This window comes from Peromyscus maniculatus, chromosome 4 (assembly GCF_049852395.1).
Source record: "Peromyscus maniculatus bairdii isolate BWxNUB_F1_BW_parent chromosome 4, HU_Pman_BW_mat_3.1, whole genome shotgun sequence".
Classification (NCBI taxonomy): Eukaryota; Metazoa; Chordata; class Mammalia; order Rodentia; family Cricetidae; genus Peromyscus; species Peromyscus maniculatus.
In genome coordinates, this window is record NC_134855.1 from 100469207 (window position 1) to 100491459 (window position 22253).

Genomic DNA, 22253 nt, shown 5'->3' on the forward strand with positions numbered 1-22253 from the left:
ACTGGCACATTTCAACGTTGTGCTGCATTTATTTCAGGATATTCTTAATGGCACTATTTAAATCGACACTGTCATGGATTTAGCTGTCAAAGTCTCTAAAAACATTTGCCAATCTTAACAAAAATCAGAAAATGACTGTTGGTTCCCAACAAACCTTCTGTAACCAAGAACTCAATGACTGGCTTGCTTAAATGGAGACACATACTGAAGATTTCCCACAATTTCTTCTTTCCAGTTTGCATGCTCCCACTAACATCACAAACAACATATCTAACTGTAAAATAAAATCTGAAACCCTGGCCTGCAGGATCCATCAGACAGCCCTGGAGTTGGAGTTACAATCTGCAAAGGATGCTCTGGCTACAGAGATGTTAGGCCAACCACTTGGAAGTCAGACTTGCTTCCCCTCAGCACAGTATCTAGTGAGATGCTACTGTTCATTTATAACTAAGCATGGTCCAAAGATGAACTGAACCGGATAAACTGATCTTGTATGTAGGGATACATTCTGTAACTACATACAAGGTAGTCAACAGCAAAAAATGCCTATGACTATACTTCAAATGGGTTCAGATTCTGTAAGAACATCTTATGATGATGAACCAATGATCCTAAATACATAAAGCCAAATGTAGCTGAAATATGTGCTTTAGGATCAAAATCTCCAACAGAGCTGACTAGCATCTCGAGAAACCCAAAGTCCTTCACAGTGGCTGCTCATTCTATTTCTGTCAATATGCTCTACTAAGTTCAGTGTGCAGAAACCTGGGCAGGGGATGATCTACTGTTTTAAAAACCTTGATCACCTGGAAAGATATTTCTAAGTATTGCCTGAAAGTTCTCTCTGAAAAATGAGAGAGAAGCTGTGTATCTATCTGATCTTGACTGTATCCACTCTGGGAAGGATTGGCTAAAGACAAAGCCTGACAGGTGGGCCACCTGGGCTTAAACAGGACACTGAGAGTTGTATAATCAGGAAACATTTCAGAGAGAAGAAATAAAACCCCTACCCCAAACTGAAAAGGAACACAATAAACTAAGAAATCCAGTGATCTGGCAAACAATGCTGATGGGAGCTGTGAAAATTTCTGATCACATCAAGACCTGTAACACAGCTGTATGTAAGAATTACAACAGCTTCGGGTTCTGACCATCAAGTACGTTTCATTCACTGCATTCTTGTTACACTTGTTAAGGTAGCAAGGTCAGTAGTCAGATAAAGTCTTCCTAAAACAAGAGACTGCAGTGGCCAGAGTTGTGAAACACAGGTTAATTCCTGCAGTAACTGGTTATCTGCAGATATCCGTGAGAACGGACTGCAGTGGAGCATTGCCAAGTTTTATGTTGTGATGGTTCCCAGTGCAAAATTAGCGCTGCAGCTCTCCGATCCAGACCCTGCTTTTCACAGTGCAGAGAGCTTGGCCAGCTCAGCTAAGACGGTGTGCCACTGTACGCTGGGCTCAGCGGGTGAAGGACAGAGCAAACCCCACAGCTGTGTCGTCGCTGGGGCAACTGCTGAGTTAATGTCCTCCTCTGCAGGTGCTGACAAGTTAAAAAGTAAAATCTATGTTCTCTGTCTGGTGGGTCCAGTCAAGGACAATGCCTAGCTGCAAAGCAAAGCACAGAAACTGCAGGTACACCCCACTTTAAGCAGAATATGAGAGTTCAGATTTGCAAAAGTTTTCAGTGTTTCTGTATTTTATAAAACCCTTCTCAATATTCAAATTGATTTTTAGGCTGTTTTATCAAATAACTTAAAGAATAAGTCAATAAGAAAATCTAGATATGGACTACAGAGTGAGTTCCAGGAAAGGCGCAAAGCTACACAGAGAAACCCTGTCTTGAAAAACCAAAAAAAGAAGAAAAAAAAAAAAGAAAATCTAGATATGCCCACATTGTGATAAAGGATGCTTACAAGAAATAAACTCAACTGACATGGGAAAATGTTAAGTATAAAATGTACATTTTCCCTTTCTTTCCTAGATACCTAAAGGCCACAAATGCCCAGGCAGCCACTTAAATGCCTGTCACTTACTCATATGGTTATCGTTGTTGTATTTAGTTTATATTCTAAAAATTTTGAAATTCAAACATTTATAATTTTAAGTAGACTCACAATAATAAGTCAACAAAGTAAATTTAATTCTTTTTTTCCAAAGCGAACTTGGAATTCAACAAATACTGCTGGGTTTTATTAGGTAACATCAGCTGTTTTTTTGATTCCCCAACAACCTTATGGGTAAATCCAGATTTCCTTATTTTAGCTTTACACATAGGGAAAGTCTGTAGTAAGAGGATAACACCTATTCCCTCTCTTCATTTACACATCATTTGGGTTTCTAGGATTTCAATTCACAACATGTTGGGACATTGTTACTCCACTCTGCTTCTCTGAGGAGCCAAGAGCCACATAAAGGGTCTATGCTGAAAAGAGATTATCTCAAAACAACTGTTGGAAACGAAATATGAATATTCATGACTGTCTCTTCTGCCAATTATGTTCCCTTAAGCTTGGAAATATTTATGCTGCTCCCTTAGACATAGCTTGAACGTCCATCCTTACTTCAGTTCTTTTGTGCACATACATGGTTAAAAAACCAAAACCCTTTATCCTTTGTTTTCTCAAAGCACTTTCTCTGCCAAGTCCTCTCTATCTTTCTGCTATAGCATTATTGCAAAACTTCAAGACTGTACTTTGGGGGTTTCTGTAATGCATGGAGAACCCTCAACCCAAATCTCTGGAGTAGCAGGGTACTCTGTATGGCAGGCATTAATAAACTCAGGTACTCTCTAGGCCACTGAAAGATGCATAGGGATCATGGTGTACACATGAGAACAGGGCACCAAGCAAATGATGACTAACAACTGTTGGCACTTCTTCAAAGGACGTGGAGAACTGTTGAAGCTTTGTTGTCTCCTACTGTCCTTAGACAACTCTACAGAAAGTACAGAAGTGATCTTCAGGGAGGACGGAAATCCAAACCTCACACCCCACTGCTTGCTCCTCTGTTTTAGAGGCCACATGGCAAAATAACTGAGGTTAAATCTAATCTCTGCCATTCAGAGTTATAGTAAAAATTTCCTAAATAATTTAATGACAGTGATCACATTATTTCTGATGAGATTACAAATAATCAAAACATTGAGATTCAAAACCCAGTAACATCTGGAAAATTTGCTTATAAAGTATGACTCTAGTAATAATATTAAGAGTTATCTGTGAAATAAAACAGTTCTGAAATACTTAGGAATGCATGCTTATTCCATTTTCTGGATATTATTACTTTCTGAAATCTGTTGAGGGCTGATTTTTATAAAAAGAGAACACAAATCCAGAAACTAGATGCCAAGATTACACAGAGACATAAAATCCCAAATGATTCAACACTGAGTTTGCTAGCACTGACTTCATATAAAAGGCCTTAAAAAGTAGTTTTAGATGCAAATACTGAATTCCGAGTCTTCCTGTACGTCTTGTGTATTCTGTCAAATTAGTGAAGTATGGTCTTGGATTGTCTTCTATGAGGTATCTGCAGAGTTACAGCTCACTCTGTAAACAGTACTTTGGAAACTTCATCTGAAAATCATGCAATTATCAGTCAGACCCGAGTGACTGTTTTTGAGAGACTGGTACTTGACATGGACACAGCTGTCAGGGACTCCATTAGGTTTGCATTTATTGCTCTCAAGTCTGTGACTTCAGGATAAATAAGGCTGTCGACCCCAACTACACAGACTCAGGTACTGGAACTCTGACAATTTGCACAAGTTCTGTTCACTTCTTGTCTGTAACTCTGGAGCTGAATAGTGCATTTATACATGCCAAATGTGTTCAGTAATAAATGCTTAGCTTTGGACTGTACTTCTTCCCATTTAGATGAACTTCCAGGAACTGCAATATCAAGAAAATATCCCATTATCTATTGTACACTACTACACATTAGTAAACGAGATACAGAAAGAACCAACAGTACACTGCGATCACATGCTCATCTGTCTGACTCCCCCTCGCTAAGCCCTTCTTCTGTAGAAGGCAGTTCATAAGGCCAGAATGGCTTCTGAGGACCTCAGTCTTTCCACACTCAGTAGAGAGAATGCTGGATACAAGCCTCTTGTTTAAGGACCTTAGGCTCCTTAAGAAAGAATTAAATGCATATATTATTTTGATTTTAAAAAGCCATCAATCTCTGAAATGATTTAAATAAGAGTCTTGTTTTTATTATCTAATAGACAGCACAGCAGAAGTATGTAATGTTTTTAAAATGCAGGTAGATATCAATTTGTAATATTTCCTCTCAAAGAAGTACAAAAAATTAAATGTTATTATTTGTTTATTTGGCGTTCTGGGAATTGAACATGGGGCCTCATGCACGGTAGGGCAAATGCTCTACACTGAGCTACTGTCCCGGCCCTGTTATCCTCTGGACCTGCAATTTATCTTTGAAGAGCCTCATCCCCCCTTAAGTCTTTTTGTCAGCGAAGCCTTCATACATATGGTAAACTCAGATGTTGGCTCCAAAAACAGACCCCTGTGAACCCCCTCAGCAACATACTTAGCTGCATGTGAACTATGGCAGTGGATTTTCCCGAAGTGAGAGACCAGATATTCAAATCTTCCACAGAATATACATCTTCTATTTTCATCAATGACTCTTTGATATAATCTACATTCAAATGGCTTGGTACACCTATTAGTTTGGAACACAAAATTTGTAAGTTTACTTTGGTAGGAAAAGTTTTATATTACATTTAAAGAAAACAAATGGTTTTTGCCAAATTCAGTTTCTATGAATTGGTCAAGCTATGTTTGTACTTTGATATAATTATAGCCATTTTATAAAAACATAGGAAATATACATGAGATGAATACATACTTTTACTCCTCACTAAATGGAGTGGCAGTCAAGTTGGAACATTGGCTTAACCTTAATAGGTTAGGATATAAAAATTTTTTACATGGTTTCACTATGTAGCCCTGGCTGGCCTAGACTTCCCCCTGTGTAGATCAGGTTGACCTTGAACTCACAGAGATCCACTTTCCTCTGGGTTGTGAGTGCTGGGATTACAGGCATGTGCCACTATGCCCAGCTTAGAAACATTTGATAATGTCAAGTTATTGCTGAGAACTTTTGTCTTCATGCCTAGACATGCTTTCAGTAAGACAAGGATGTCCAAAATACAACAAAGTCACAAATTAAATGAGATGAAGGAATTCAATAAACCACAACTGCATTAAGAATCAAAAGGTGCACTCTTATCCTAACTACAGTTTATTAGTGACATGACACTGACCGTCAAACATTTTCTTTTTTGTAAATGTCAATTCACTCAACTGTCTGCTTTACCTACTGTAAGGGTCAAGTGCATGACCCACAGATGGTAATGTTTTTTGTTTGCTATGTACAAGAGAGTATCAGGAAAAGGAAAGACATGGCTCCTGTCCAGAGCAATCCTGTGACTTATCTCCACTAGGGAGGGCTAAATCCACAGTGGGGTGTTTACCTTCCAGTGAATGCTTACCTTCCAGGATTATCACTACTGTGTCCCATATGATGCGAAATGTTGTGAAAGCCACAAGTAATGAAAATACATATGTACAGATGGGGTCAGCAATCTTGTATTCTGGCTAAAAGGCAAGCAGATGAAAGTTGTGTGACTAAACAGAGAGCGACATTAAAACACACTATAAAGCAAGCAAGGTGCACGTGCCTGCTCTTTATCTTTCTTTAACAGGATTGAAACCACTTTTAAAACTCAGATACTATAATGAGAAACATCGTCTCTCTTAAGATTGTTCAAATGACTTCCTCGTGCGTCTTTTCTGGAAGTGTGATCATTATGTCTATTCTCCTCTGTGCCTTCTCTGAATCCTTTACTCAGAAGCATAAGACACTGAAGCTGGAGAGAATTGTACCAGCAATCTGGATTTAAATACTCATGAAGAGGACTGAATTAAAATTTAGAGTTGCTGCAAAGGTGAGAACCGCAGCACACAGCCTACCATCCAGTGGTTCTGAGACAAGGCTTAACAGTGAAGGTGCTACCAAAGCCAGCTACAGAGAAACCAGCTGGTAAGGTGACAACACTGTGCTTACTGATAAAAAGTAACTATACCGATGGCCAGTTAATCTTACATCAGTGAAAAATGAATAGAAAGGCATTAGTGTCCAGTACATTGATAAAAGACAACTAGCTTCTTCTTTTTTTTTTTTTTTGGTTTTTTGAGACAGGGTTTCTCTGTGTAGCTTTGCGCCTTTCCTGGAACTCACTTTGGAGACTAGGCTGGCCTCGAACTCACAGAGATCTACCTGGCTCTGCCTCCCAAGTGCTGGGATTAAAGGCATGCGCCACCACTGCCCAGCCGACAACCAGCTTCTTAAATAAGCATTTAATACTTTTGAAGTAGGAAGTGCATCATTTTACCTTGAATCGTATGATGTATGCAGCTATAAGCACACCAACACTCTGGACCAAATCCCCCAGGGCATGTACAAATGCAGCTCTCACTGCCAGGCTGTCCTGCCCATGGCTGTGTCCACTAGACACCATGCTTGGAGAATTTGAAGCCAGGGAGTGGGAATGGGAGTGGGAATGGTGGTGGCCGGACTGGTTCAACAGAAACCCCATTCTGTTCAAAATGAAAGGAAACACATTATTTCTCTAAACTATTGCTAAAACACTTATTACTACCCAGACAGTAATGGAGCAATGCAGAACAGTCATTTAATAAGGATGAAGCAACTGTTACACAGCAAATATTGTTTTAGGTTCAGGAAGCTTATGATCTGGATGGGACATCAGAAGCGTAGGCAAACACTCATCGCCACACAGCCAGTTAATGCGAAATGCCTTGGAAATGTCTACAGCTTTGTAGGAGCATGAAGACGAGAGGCGGGGTGGTGGCGTAGGTGGGTGGGGTGGGCACGGAAGAGCTCCTCAGACTCCATGGGAGGAGCAGAGACTTACACAAGTCAAGAGCAGATGGTGGATGCGTATTCTAGGAAGAACAGCAGGCAGAGGCTTAAAATGAAATGTGCTCAGTGCACTTGAAGAAGGATGACATTGTGGCCAAAATAAGGATAGTAAGAAGTGCTAAGAGGCAAAGAGGAGGGCTACACAGGGTTTTATTTGAAAGGTGATTTTTATTCCAACTTCAATAGAAGCCATTGGCCACCAGACCAGATCTGGCTGTTTTTTAAGGTGAAGTTTTAATACAGGCATATATATTTATTCACACTGTGAATCTGGCTGTTTTTGTTAACACCAGGGTTCCATCACTTCAAATGAAAACTCCCAGACACTCACTCACTAGCCTTTTAGTTGTTTTAGAAGTGCAGGAATCAACCCAAGGCCTCAGGCATGCTAGGGAATGCTCTATCACTAAGCTTTACCCATAAGCCTCATCTATTCTTTAAAGAAAGTCTGCTTAGTTCTGCGCTAAATGGTTAGGTTGATAACATATTTCAGTAGATTTGAGGAGGAAAGAATAATTTTAAAAACTGGCTAAGAGACTGGTGATATAGCTCAGCAGGTAAAGGTGCTTGCCGCTAAGTCTGACAGCCTGAGTTTGATTCCTGGAACCCACAGAATCAAAAGAGAGAAATGACTTCTGTAAGGTGTCCTCTGACCTCCATGTGTGCACAATAGCATGTGCATGCCCCCCCAACACAAATAAAATAAATGTAAAAAAACCTTAAAATACAATTAATGTAAAATTATTAAATATTAAACATACTTGGTTCTACTTAAATTCCTTAGTGTTCAACATGTGGGTAAGTTAATGAGTTTATAATGCTCCATTTTATTATACTTTTAAGTAAAATTTATGTGCTGTATTTTTAAATATGAAAATATTTAATGGCCTGAATATATACATGTGCAATAGTCTTTTAGCTTATAGTATGTGAAAAAAATTGTGCTTACATTACATTAACTGCAACTCCAACAGCTGCGGTGATGAGCATGATATCACCATTTATTTCATAGTTCATATGGATTGTTCTCTGCACAGCTTCATATAAGAGGAATCCCATCAGTACATACACCAACATCACACTGATCATTGCTGACAAAACCTCTAGAGGGAAGATGGAGAACACACGAATCTTCAGCACAGCCATTATACTTCAGACCAACTAAACACTGTTCACATTTTACTCACATTTTCTTTCCTCGAAGGAGGTAAAAGCACTATGTTATTTTTGTCATACAACATTTTTTATGTATTTCACAGCTTGAATTATCTAGACCCTTAACTAATTCATCCCCATCCTTTATTCATACCTCCAATTAAGTATATTTACAGGCTATTCACAAGGTAAAACCGATAAAGAAGAAAATGGAAACGTGACCACAGACTGCTTTTCTAACAAAACAAGTACACTTAAAAGCATAACAACAGGCGTGTGGTGTAGTTCAGCATGCAGAAAGCCCTGGGTTGATCTCTAGCTTAATTCAGGTCTGGTGGTGCATCTGTAATCCCATCACTCATGAGGTAAGGTCAAATGGATTGGAAATTCAAAGTCATCTTCCCCAGCTTCATATTGAGTTTGAGGCCAGACTGGGATATAGGAGAGCTGGTCTTAACAGGACAACAACAAAATAAATAACCTATAAGAAAAATAATTTCTAAAAAGAGGTAAGGAAAGAAAGTGTAATTTGTCATAGAAAGAAATGGACAAATTTTCAATAACAAATGTAATAAAGAAAATTGTATTTTAATGGGTGTTTTGCCTGCATGGATGTCTGTGTACCATGTGCATGCTTGGTGTCCGCAGGGGACAGAAGAGGATATGGGATCTTGTGATTGGAGTTACAGACAGCTGTGAGCTGCCACGTGGGTGCCTGGGTTCTCTGGAAGAGCAGTCAGTGTTCTTAACCTCTAGCCCCTCAAAATTTTTATATCCTTGTTAAGTGACAAAAATATTTAAGACTGATAATTTCTAAAGTTAGCAGGGATACTAACAGAAATATTAAATGGTTTAACTTGTTTTTGAAAGCCAGTTAGTAAAACTAATCAAAATTTAAAATGCATATATTTCTTGATGTAGCAATTTTACTAGTAGAAAAGAACATGTGTACAAAGACATCTAGAGGGCTTTGTACTGTAACACATATCTGAAGACATGTTAAATGTACATCCAACAGGAACTTAAAGGGTTAAGCATTATATACACAGTGAGGATACCAGACACCTACTTATACTACTTAGAAGGTTAAGTATTACACATACAGTGGAGATACCAGACACCCTCTTATCTACTTTAAAAGAAAAGAGGATAACAAGAAAATAAAAAATCAGGCAATTAATGATTACAAGACAGGAAGAGAAGAAAGCATGTATCTGGGAAGTGGAATGAACCAGGGGCTGAAGGGACTTTTTCATTTTATTTTTTATTTTTTGGTAATTATACTAAATGGCTTAAAATGCTAATCAAGTAATATTGCTTATTCTGATTAAACAAAAGAGCTATTTTACTATGGATAAATAAAGGTTTGGAGAAATGCCAGGAATAGTGACAATTACTGCTTAAAAATCTCTTTTTACTTAAGGTGACAGGATGCAAACTGTAGTGGTTTGAAAGAAAATGGCCCCACAAGGAGTGGTACTATTAGGGGGTGTGGCTTTGTTGGAGTGGGTGTGGCTTTGTTGGAGGAAATGTGTCACTGTGGAGGCAGGCTTTGAGGTCTCAAATATGCTCAATCCACACCCAGTGTCTCAGACTACTTCCTGTTGCCTGCAAGTCAAGATATAGGACACTCAGCTACTTTTCCAGCACCATGTCTGCCTGCATGTAACCATGTTGTATCATGATGATAATGGACTAAACCTCTGAAAATGTAAGCCACCCCAATTAAATGATTTTCTAAGAGTTTCCATGGTCATGGTGTCTCTTCACAGCAATAGAAACCCTACCTAAGACACAAGAAATGACAGGTTAAGTTTGTCTCCAGAGAAAAGGAAGAGTTCAATCATCCATGCGATGATGACACTATGGTCCACTCCAGATGTCTCATTCTTGCTTTGGGTTGGTCTCTGGTCACACAGCTTACAATAAGCTTATCATTCCCTACATCACATCTACAGTGCCAGCTATGGTCAGGTTGACTTATGATTATCCAATGTTGACCATTTCATTCATGTCTTCCTTATGCCTCAATTTAAACTCCCATTTTTAGCAAGTTCTAGAACTCAATTCTTTTCCTGTAAGAGTTCATGTGACATGATTAATTATTTGCAATAAGATGTGAATAATAAAAGGCATGAATTTTGTCGAGGGTAGGGGGAAGCTGTTAAGAATGAATCACAACTAGGTAGAAGGGTGGTTTTTTTTGGATGCTTGCATGAAGGAAATTTTTAATGAATGCTTTCTGATCCTCTAGCATCAGGGGATAAAGCAACAAACTATACAGAATTAGTTACAGATTAAACCTTATCTAACTGGGGAGATGGCTCAGCATGTAAGAGCACTTGCTCAGCAAACTTGGGGACCTACATTCAAATCCCCAGAACCTGAGGAAAAAACCAAACATGGTATTGGGTATACTTGTTGGCTCATCGCTGCAGGGGCAGGCTGGAAGATCACCAAGGTTTCCTGGTGATCAATCTAGCTCTAGGTTCAGTGAAGACACTTATCTCAAGGGAGCAGGTGGAGAGTGACAGAGCAGGACATCTTTGTCCTCTGTGTGCACTCATGAGTGAATGCAATCCCCTACACATGTGCACGTCAACCACATATACTACACACACACACACACACACAGCTCTTTATCGTAAGAGTTGTGCATGTGTAAGAGAAAGTGTACACATAGTGTTCAGTAATATCCATGGCCTCAGGTGTTCACTTGGAGTCTTGGAGTATACTCCTTGCATATGAAGGGAAGCCATTATACAAAAACTATCTTCATAACACTGTCTACATAACTATATAGCATATATCTGTAGCCAAATGCTGCCCAAGACACAACTAGCTGGCTCTGACCATGATCTCTGCTCAGCAAACATTTTGAACAATTCCTGTCCTATCATCATTGACACTGGCTGAGGAGTTAAGCCACACACACATCACATCACACACTGCTCCCCACCCAACACACAAACAGCTCTGCTTACTACAGTCTTTCTGCCAGTGGAATCCCTGAAGATCTGGAAGAAATGCCACATAAACAAAGACAATTACTAAGGTAATTCACAGAGAGGCAGAAAGGAAGCATGGAGATGGGGGCAGCTGTCTTCAGAATGGCCCCCTTGTAAGAGAATCTTTTTCCTCCTGAGGATTTGAGATTTCTTTCAGCGTGGTTTCATTAAGTCCTGAGTTTTATTAGTTCTTAGAGTAAAGAGACATGCCCACGTCAAATAAATCCAGACATTGAAAAACAACACACAAGGCTTCGGTCCTCCCTCCCTCTCCCCACATAAACCTGCTGCTGTAGCTCACTGTAAATAAAGAAAACCCAGAATGATTTCATAGCACCCACAGCCTTACACAAAGGAAAAGAAAAACTGCAGCGATTTAAGAGACTGGTGACAGCTCTAAGAGAAGAGGGTGACAAGCTCTCCTGCTCATTTCCACGGGCCCTCAGAATTTCTTTTCTGCTAAGAAGCACACATTCTGTCTTATCTCACAATGTGGATTCTTAACAAATTATGATAAAAAAATTAGCAAACATTTTCAAGACTGGATATTCCAAGGAGTTATACTGGCTTTTCTGCACACATGCATACCTGCTACACAGAAGCCTTGAATTCATTTTAATTGTTTTTCAGAGAAGAAATGAAGCTGATTAAATGAAGAATGACGATTCCTTTAAGTGCTGGGTACTGTCCTGAGTGCTTTTCAAAGAGTAATGCACTTACTGCCCTTAATAACTCTATGTGGAAGGCACTATTATTAACATCCTTTACAAACAGAAAATGGAGGCACAAAGATGTTACAGAACTTGCTAAGGTCAGATTGGTAGGAAGTGAGACAGCCAGGATTTGAACCAAGCTATAGGTTTCTTTGCTGCCTCTCATGTGTGTTTGAAAACACCAATTAAAAGGCTATAATCAGCTGGGCAGTGGTAATGCATGCCTTTAATCCAGCACTCAGGAGGCAGAGGCAGGTGGATTTCAGAGTTCCAAGACATCCAGGACTACACAGAGAAACCTTGTCTGGAAAAGCCACCCCCCCCAAAGGCTATATTCAATAGACCATAACTGTGTGTGTCTATACATGGGTATGCACACACATGAGAGCAGAGGACCGCTAGACCAAAGGCAGCTGACCACTGGGGCTGAAGTTATAGGCAGCAGTCAGCTGGGAACCGAGTCTTCTTCAAGAGCAGCACATGCAGGGCTGGGGCAACAGCACAGCATTAAGAGCACTGGCTGCTCTTCCAGGGGACTGGGTTCAATTCCCAGCACCCACATCGTGGCCCACAACAGGCTGTAGATCCAGTTCTAGGGGATCTGATGCCCTCTCTGGCCACTCTGAGTACCAAGCATGCAAGCGGTGCACAGACATACATGCAGGTAAAACACCCATAAATATTAAATAAAAATAAGTAAGTCTAAAGATCAAAGTATATCTTTATTTAAAAATAAAACAAAATTTAAAAAGAACAGTGTGTGCTCTTAACAGAGACATCTCTCCAGCTCCAGAAAATGTGATCTCTAAGAGTGGAGAACATCTACACAGCAGAACTAAAATGACAACTGCAATTAAACTGCTGTGGACTATTAGTTAAAGCTGTGTTACATTTGCTTACACTGTGGAACACTTGTTTAACGATGCAAAGAGGTGTTGCATTCTTTTAACTCCGTGAAGCTGTGTTACTGTGCCTGTCTGAAACACCTGACTGGTCTAATAAAGAGCTGAAGGGCCAATAGCTAGGCAGGAGAGGGATAGGCGGGGCTGGCGGGCAGAGAGAATAAATAGGAGGAGAAAAAGAGAAAGGGAGAAGGAAAGGATGCTGGGGGCCAGCCACCCAGCCAGACACAGAATAAGAAGGAAAGAAAAGATATACAGAAATAGAGAAAGGTAAAAGCCCAGAGTTTAGGTAGATGGGAAAATTTAAGTTAAGGAAAGCTGGCTAGAAACAAGCCAAGCTAATGCTGGGCATTCATAAGAAAAAAATAAGTCTCTGTGTGATTATTTGGGAGCTGGGTGGCAGGTCCCCTAAAGAGTAAAGAGTTTTTTTTAAAAAAAAACAACTACATTAAGCCATGTTGATATTTACTACTGTCAGATGTTTGATTTGGTTCATTAATACAATGCTAATTTCTAATAACTCCAGTCCTATTTTCTGATTCCTTATGTAGAATCTCAATGCAATAGCCAGTGTTTAGTTTTTATTCAAAAAGCCAAAGAACATCATTTTTATCTCAATTCCTTAATGTTTATTTTTATCTCAATTCTTTAATGTGCATTATCAAGTACTGAGCTTTTCAAACCAGGAAATTCTTAATTTGGGGGTTCTGTGCAAATATCTATTGATATGGCCCTTCATATAACAGTTCACATAGTTTATATATTTTCAGAATAAGAAACAAGTTTAAAACCACATCAACAGTAAGAACCAGAGCTATGTAGGTAATGATATAGATTTAAACCCTTCTGAATTAAATATTATGAATGTATTTGCAGAATTACATTGATATAATGCAAGGTCAGTCACATACCATATTTTGTACATATGATGAAAATGCTTAAAATATGGCTTCAGTTGAAATTCTTAGAATACGAAGAAGCAGCAAATGCTTATTAGAGTTACCCAGATGGGTTTGCTAGGTTCAATAAACTGGAAATAAGCCTCCTTACAGTGACATTTTCAGACACAGGAAGACATGAGTAACTGTAACCACATAATTCTGGTACTATTTAGGGAGGCCTGAGTGGGATGTTCCATGGAAGACAGTTTTGTGGATAAGTATCGTTATTTATTTTCATTTGCTTTGTTCAAATCCACTATTATCACCTTAAAGATTGCAGTTAATTAGGGTCATAGTTCATTGTAGTTTTACATTAAAATATTATAAGCCAAATGAAACTTATATTACCTACCTAGGCGATGAAATCCAAAGGTGAATCTTCTGGTTGGTGACTTTGAGGACAGCCACAAAGCAAGCAAAGTGAGTATGATGGCACTGAGGTCAGTTAGCATATGGAGTGCATCTGTCATAATTGCTAAGCTATTTGCAATGTATCCACCTGGTAGAAAGGGAAGGAAGATTAACTGAAAAATGTCAACAATCAAACCTGAAATGTACAACATCCTACAAAACCTAACTGTGAGCTTAATTTCTATCCTGATATAGCTAAATCAAAGTATTCTAAAATTTCATGCAAAATAGTATATATGTCATGTCATAACCTTCAGTTTATATGGGGATGGTTCCAGAAACCCTTTGATACCCTTTGGGTATAAAAATCTGTGTGTATTCAAGTATCTTATATAAAATGGTGTATTTGCATACAGCCTTACATATAAACCTATACATAGTTTATCTTATTTCTAGGTTACCAATACCATCTGATACAATGTAATCATTATACTGTACTATTTACGGAATACTATAAGGAGACAAGTTATATATACTAAAAGAAGACATATTCTATACAGACATTATTTTTTCAAATATTTTCCATCCATAAGTAGCTGAAACTATGGTTATGGCAGCTGTGGATATGCAACTTGTGGGTATGGAGGCCCCACTGCACAAATTTCTGGCAAAAAACCCCCCATTTTTATCAACAGGGTCTCCAAAGTGTTAATTACTTCATACGGTTAACCATTAAATTGGCAGTAAAAACAAAAGAGGGTTGGAAATTTTTGCTCAACTTACTAATTCTATGAATACAGTGAGTTAATAACTACAATACCACAACAAAGCAGGAAAACGTGTTTTCTTTTATTCATACATGAAATGACATTGAAGAATTCAATAAAGTGCATACTAGTTCAATCCAAAGGGTAAAACTAACTTAGCTTATAATTCTGAATACAGATAACAATCTCTGAAGAGAGGAACAAAAAATGATATTTAGAAAATATTTTATAATCGATGGCATAGTAGTAGTAGTAGTAGTAGTAGTAGTAGTGTGTGTGTTAGAGCTTGGATGTCTCCACCACAACTCATACTGATGTTTCATCTCCACGAGGTATTAAGAGGTTGGAAATTTAAACTGATCATTGGGAGGTAATGTTAAATGAGACCCTAAGTGGAAGGCCTCAATTTAACAGGACTGTGGCTTTATAGGAAGAAGAGATCTAAAAAAGGGACATCTTCCTTATCATGTGACCCCCTCAATACTGCTTTGAGACTATGAAAAGGACCTTAACAAATGTGGCCTCTAGATCTTGAATTTCCTAGTCTTCAGAAACACAGGCTGAATAAACTTTTCTGCTTTATAAATTACTTAGTAGTCTTCGGTATTCAGCTATGGCAACATAAGACAATATAATTAGGGTTTAAAATTTCAGGCATCCACTAGGAATTTTGGAATATATCCCCATGGATAAGAGGAGGACAACAACACAAGTGTATGTATGTATGTATATCAACACACATACTTTTTCATTTCTCTCCTATTATTAATTTTATTCTATTCTGGAAAAGTATAATAATGACTCATTTTCTTTTCTTTTTTGGAGCTACAGTCTCCAGATGTAGCCCTGGCTGGTCTAGAACTCACTATGTAGGTCAAGGTGGCCTTGAACTCAGAGACCTGCCTGCCTCTGCCTCCCTAGCACTGATATAAGACATGCACCACCATGCCTGTCCCTCATTTTCTATGAGTTTTTTTGTTTGTTTTCAAGTTTCTTTTAGGCTTTTATTGTTCAACAGTTTTTTTTTCTTTACCCTGAATTTCTTTTGTAGAACAACATGTTCTTTTCTAGATACATGATCTTATCTCTGAGTATACTAATTATATGATTATAACTGGTTCTTAAAACAGGTTTTTCATTAGCTTTCCTCATTTTAGCCTTCTTTGTACATATACAGAGGCACCTGGCATGGCCCAGTCTGGCCTGCTTAGGATGATCTAGTGCAATAATCTTCTTTGTAGGTCCTGTGGGGGTAGCATCAGCATTCCCTGGGTTCCAACAAAAATGCAAATGCTGGCCAGGTATAGCGAAGCACACCTTTAATAGCAGCATTCAGGAGGTAGAGGCAGGTGCATCATTATGAGTGTGAAGCCAGCCTGGTTTACATCATGAGTTCCAGGCCAGCCAGGGCTACACAGTAGCAAGACTGTCTCAAAATACATTCATGCTCTGGCCTTATCCAAAATCTCTCTTATTAGAACTTTTGAGGGTGGGGATCAGTAATTTGGATTTTAACGAATTCTCTTCATGACTCTGATGTACAGCAAAGCTTGAGAAGCACTACTGTAGCGTAACCTGGGTTGGTCCTCAGCTGAGGTGTTGGCTTTCTTGAGTGTAGTAAGACAGTTAACTCTACCTGTTTCTTTTCCAGTTTCCAAGATTTTTGCTATTTTTCTCCTTTTTAGTTTTTCTTGTCTGTGTGGATTCATCCCTTCCCCCAGCAAGACAAATCCCTTTAATTCGTTTGGAGAGATACTTTGAGACAGGGCAAAATTAAATACACCAGTTCTTTATCTAAAAGTCAGTGTGTATATCTTTATGTGTTTTTAGGTGCAATAAAAACATGTAAAATATTGCTTTTTCTGTTACCAAGTCCAAAGGCTATCTTAGTTTTCATTTAAGAAGTTCTCATTTCCTCTTTGGAATACAGTAGTTCTCCTCACCCTATCCTGAGGCATGTATTCCAAGATGGTCACTGGACACCTGGAATCTCGGCTAGTACCAAATACTGTACATGTATTTCTCATACACATACGAAACTAAGATAAAGTTTAAATTATTAGTTAGGCACAGTAAGAAACTAAGACAATAGCTAATAATAAAACAGGATAGCTGTAACAATACACCACAATAAAAGCTACATGTGGGTACATTCAGACAAAGGGATGATTCACATCCAGGGCAGGATGGAGCAGGACTGCAAGACTCCATATTAATACCTCTAACAGTGAACAACTGAAAACATGGATTATTTAGTTCTTGAATTCTCCATTTAATAATTTTGGATATAGCTGTTGTAATCAATTAAAACTGCAGAAAGTGACATCAACGGTAAGGGAGGGGACTGTAGTTTGGTTCCTTGGATTTTGGGACACCTGTTTGCCTCTGTTTGACTTTCTAAAGTTGAAGTTCCTCAAGACATGGGTTCTCAGGGAGTCCTGTCTGTTCTAGGGGCATCGTCTACTGTGCTGGGCTGTCTTCTAAAGCCCAGGCTTGTATTTAATAGCCCCCCAGACCTTTCCACTTGTCTGCATAAGCATGCAAATAAACATGTCTCAACAGCCTCTGAGTCCATGCCCCAGCCTTGCTCTGCACCCTTTCCACTTCATACATGACGTCCCATGTATCCAACAGGTGAATGAGCAGCTCAGGATCACTCCTGACCTGTGCTCTCCCCCACCCCATGTCCAGACCAGTCCGTCTGTTCATCTTCCCTCGAGACTGCCTCTCCAGCAGGACATTTCCCTGCATCCACTCGGGTTTGTTTCTAGCCAGGAGCTCTCTAAGTCTGCTCCCACTCTTGCACTCACATTCCTTTCTTCACAGAACATCCACGGTGAACTTTTAAAAAGTTGCTCTCCTACGTAAAGCCCTTCACTGGCTTCCCATTGTACTTGAACAAAAACTGCACTCATTCGGTGTGGTCTATCAGGACCTGTTTATCTGGTCTTCCTGTTCCTTCCTTTCTGCCCACTACACTCCAGGCACACGAGGCTTCTTTCAGTTTCTTAAAAGAACTGAAAGTTTGGGGTCCTCTGCACATGCTGTTTTCTTTGCTTGGGTGATTCTTAATATCCTTTTTGTTGTTGGTTTTAAATGCTCCTATCCCACGCAAAAACTATATCCCACTGGGTAATATGTCTATTTTTTCTTTGTAGAACTTAATATTTGAATTTACAATTTAATCACTTGGCGATTCATTTAATGTTTGTCTCCTATATTAGGCCAAGAACTTACGATGATAACAACAGTTTTGCTCTCCATTAGAGAGCAGAACATGCAGGACAATGCATGCAAACTAACATGTAGGTGCTCAGAAGGATCTGCTGAATGCAAGAGAGGAAAGAACAGACCCTGTCCAATGTCTTCAGAGGCAAACTTAGATTCAAAATAAGTCTCCACTCTCAAATCTTTTAATGATTTTTTTATTGGCTCATACTTCCTACATAAGATGATTTATTTCCAAGTTCTCTGAACACATTTTAATAACCACTCCACTAGATCTAAGTCTAGATAACATTCTGAGCACTATGGTTCCTATCATTTCTGTATTATTAACAAAAGATTCTGTATTTAGATATTGAATCAGTATTTGAAAGGAAACATTGTGGCTTTTGCAAAGTATTTACCAAGAGACTCTGGAAATGAGAAGTCAGGACAATTAAATATTAATTTTTACTTAAGTTAAACTATATCTAAATTAATTTTAAGGGAGAAAATTATGATTAACATGACTAACTTCAAATATTCAATATCAGCTTCAAAAATCACCAAGTCTGAACGGTGAGTATTTTAGCTGCATGAGTTTGAGAAAGTCCCTGAAACTTAGTCTGTTGAAGTCATGCGATCATGCTCTGACCACAGCTTACCATCTCTGCATTTTAGAGTATATACATTTATAATTCTCTAATAGAAAAAATATTTCAGAGTGCTCAGCCCTAAATGGAACATCTACATCGCCTCCTCTGAGGCTCAGGGAACACGTGGAAGGGGGGGTGGAGATTGGTTTGGAGCTGGAGGATGGGGAGATGTGCCACGGAAAGCTGTCTTCTGTATATGGCACAGCTGTTGCACTCACGGTGCCACCATGATTCCTTAACAAGAACTGCAACACGACTGGGCCTGTCCATACTTCATCTGGGAGAGAGGAATGTATAGGGTTTCACCTCCCTGAGGGACTACTGACAGCTGCAGCCCATGCTTCAGAAGTAACTTTTCCCCAATGCTCACACAGACAGCCCCAGTTAAAGTCAGTGAGTGCATCACATATCCCCAACGGACATGAAAGTGGGAGCCTTGTTGGGAAGAAGGTTTCCAGTAGGAAAGGGAAAGGGTATGAGAGAGAATGGGTGTGTATAATGATTAAAATTCATGATCAACAGTAAAAAAAAAAAATCCAAGAATTTAAAAAATACAATTAAAAATTCAACAAAAGCTCATTTACTATGTCTAATTTTTATCATTCGCCGTTGGAGGTGTTAGGCAGTCAGCTTACATTTCAACAACAACAACAACAACAAAAAAAAAAGGGCATGGAGATAGTTAAAGCGGGAAAATGACAGGTTTACTCCAGACAGTCGAAGCCAAGCCTTTCAGAGGGGTCTTTTGAAATGAGATGAGACATGACTGACACACTAGCCAAGGGATGATCTGGGAGAAGGCAGGGATCCAAAAGGCAAGCTCAGAGGCTGCAGAGACAGCTCAGTGGTGGCTCCCAGCACCCACAGCAGGAAGTTGACAACCACCTGTAACTCAGCTCCAGGGGATGTGATGCCTCTGCCTTTAGGCACCTGCACACACTCACGTGCACACACTCATCCTCCCCACGCATACACGTAATTAAAATTAAGTAAACATTTTTGAAGAAGCTGGAAGATGGGTGATGTGCCACATCTGGCCTACTGGTGGGCCACTGATTTCGTAGAGTGATGGGCTGAGTGATAACCGAAGACATTAGAATATAGCATGTAAAATTTGTGTTTGCTCTGCACATATTTATACTCGCATCTGTGGATACGTACAGACCTAAGTTTGCATGTGCAGTATTTTTTATTAGCGTGTATTTCTTATTACAGTGAAGCCAACAACAGCTTGAAAACCATTGGGGGGAATCAACCTGTAGGAAAGCCATCAGGGCAGGAGAAGGGGAGCCCCGAGAAAAGAAAGATAGTCACCACAGGTGAGTTCACTCTGGGGAAGAAGGCTGTGGCATGGAGGTAGGGAAGGGACATGATTCCTCTGCACACAGCTTCCATAGCTTCCGCCCAAGCGTCTGAAATGTGGGTTGCCAGGTCTCAGCCTGTCACAGTTCACTGTAAGAGACAACCATCCCCCTGTTGCTGTCACTTCATAATCTGTCACCAAGAACTTGTTAAGTCCTCTCTCTCCGCAAGTACTGCCTTCGTGGATCCCATCAATCGTGGATGGAAAACATCTGGAAAAACAACAGCGCCTCAGGACTCTCCCTGCACAGACTTGTCCTCTAAACAATACGGAATAACAACCACTTACACAGCATTTAGTGTGTGTCTGGTAGTCGAAGTAATTTCCAAATGACTTAGAGTACACAAGGCCGTATATGTAGGTTATATGCAAATAACTGCCTCGTTTTATGTAAGGGACCTTTACATAAGGCATCTCTGGATGAGGCATCCTGAGATTCAGGTTTGCAGAGAGGACTCCTGGAACCAATCCGCCTTGAATATGAAGCGGGGAACTATAAACTAATGTGACAGTGAAAAATAAGGTCTAAACTGAGAACCTTAGAGTGAGAAATTATCAGCTGAAATAGTTCAACGAGAAAGAAAACAAGCTCCTGCAGCTGTGGAGGCGCCCTCTGGCTCACACAGATTCTCCTTATAATAATAAACTTTAAGTTAGTTGACGGGATTAAATTTTGTAAAACTCTTGGTTATAATGTCAAGAGGAATGGCATAAAAGGATCCAAACAAGCCAAATGTAGAGGGAAAGAAAAGTCTAGTGCCCTAGATGGCTCTACCATTGCCCAGTAAGGTGGCCTCACAAGTTAACCCCTTCAGAACCTCTATGTGTGAAAACAGGCTGGTGTTGAGCAACGTCCCTTAATCGTATAAAATTCTGATTCTAAGTCACGTTGGAATTATTATAGGTGTTCTGAGATCAACCTGGTGTCTTATCAGCATCTGTAAAAAGGGAAGTTACGTGATACACAATCACGATAACACCCGAAACCCCACAGTAAATGGCACACGGAGGAATTACAAGACAGCTGTCCGTGCAAGCTGTCTGTGGACGCTCACGGAACCGCACTTCGGAGCCCGGTGGCCCTTTCCATATCCCGCGAATGTCTCTCCATACCTGACACACACTTCCTGAAAACAAAGTTTCCACCTCCACCGAGGCGTAGGTAGGTAGCTACCGGGCCGGACCGAGCCCAGGGAAAGCGAGGCGGCGACAGCACTCACCTACAAGCTCTCCGATCATGAAAAGCAGGTACAGGACGGCAGCAATGGTCAGCCTGGTCTTCACCTTCCTCTGCTTCAGCCGCTCGCGCCGTTTGCTGCAGTTGTCGCAGGGGTCCATCTTCAAACTCAGCTGACTGTTGGTCAAAGGTAAGTCCTGGTCCAATAGGGAGTCATCGTCGGCCTGGAGGGCCGGGTGCGCCCCGTTCACGGGCCTGTCCGGGGCTTCCGAGTCATCGTCGGCCACCACGACCCGAAGTTTATTAAAGCGCGAAAGGCCCTCGTCGCTCACCTCGTCCGAGAAGTCAAAGGCGCTGGTGTCATTTAAGAAGAGCGGCGCATCGTCCTTTCTCAGCAGGGATTTGAGGCGCTTCCACGCGCCGGGGCCGGCCATGGCCGCGGAGGGCCGGCGGCGGCGGCGGCTCCGCCTTCACCGGCGCTCGGGCTCCTCAGGGCAGCAGCACCTCGCGTCCCTGCCCATCGTGAGGAGAACGAGACCCGCTACGATCGCCGCCGCGCCCCGACCGCGCGCCAGCTCCGGGGCGGCTCAGGACCGCGCGGCGCTCAGCTCCCCGCGGGCCACCGCTGCCGCCGCCGCGCATCCCCTTTCCCGGGCGGCTCGCGCTGCGGCGGCTGCTGCTGCTGCTGCTGCGTCCCGGGGCCAGGGATCGAGGCCGAGCGCCTGATGCTGCTGCGGCTGCTGCTCCCGCCCCGCGCCGCTCGGAGGCCGGCCGCGGGGTCTGACAGGCCCGGCCTCCTCCGGCCCCTGCGCGAGGCGGCGCGTGCGCCCCGCCAGCCTGCGAGGCGCGAGGGAGGGGTCGCCGCAGACACGCGGGCCGCGCGGCTCGGGGGCGCGCCGAGGGGGCGTGGCCGCGCGTCGCCCCCCGCCCCGCCCCCGCTCCTCCCAGCCCCGCCCCTTCGCCGCCGCAGTCCCGAGCTCTCGGAGCCCCGGGCTGTGCGGCGGAAAGGTCCCTCCCCGGGCTGGGTGTCACGGCTCGGAAA

General features: G+C 41.2%; 1 protein-coding gene across 1 annotated transcript; it reads right to left on the reverse strand.

Annotated features, from left to right (window-relative positions):
• Window positions 1–3652: 3652 nt before the first annotated feature.
• Slc30a4 (solute carrier family 30 member 4) lies at window positions 3653–21855 on the reverse strand. Its single transcript, XM_042276118.2, has 7 exons — window positions 21255–21855; window positions 14046–14192; window positions 7924–8077; window positions 6424–6628; window positions 5521–5626; window positions 4554–4688; window positions 3653–3892 (listed from the first exon to the last, which is right to left on the reverse strand). The coding sequence occupies exons 1-7, from the start codon at window positions 21643–21645 to the stop codon at window positions 3738–3740; spliced, it is 1293 nt and encodes a 430-aa protein (XP_042132052.2). The 5' UTR covers window positions 21646–21855; the 3' UTR covers window positions 3653–3737.
• Between the last annotated feature and the right edge of the window lie 398 nt (window positions 21856–22253).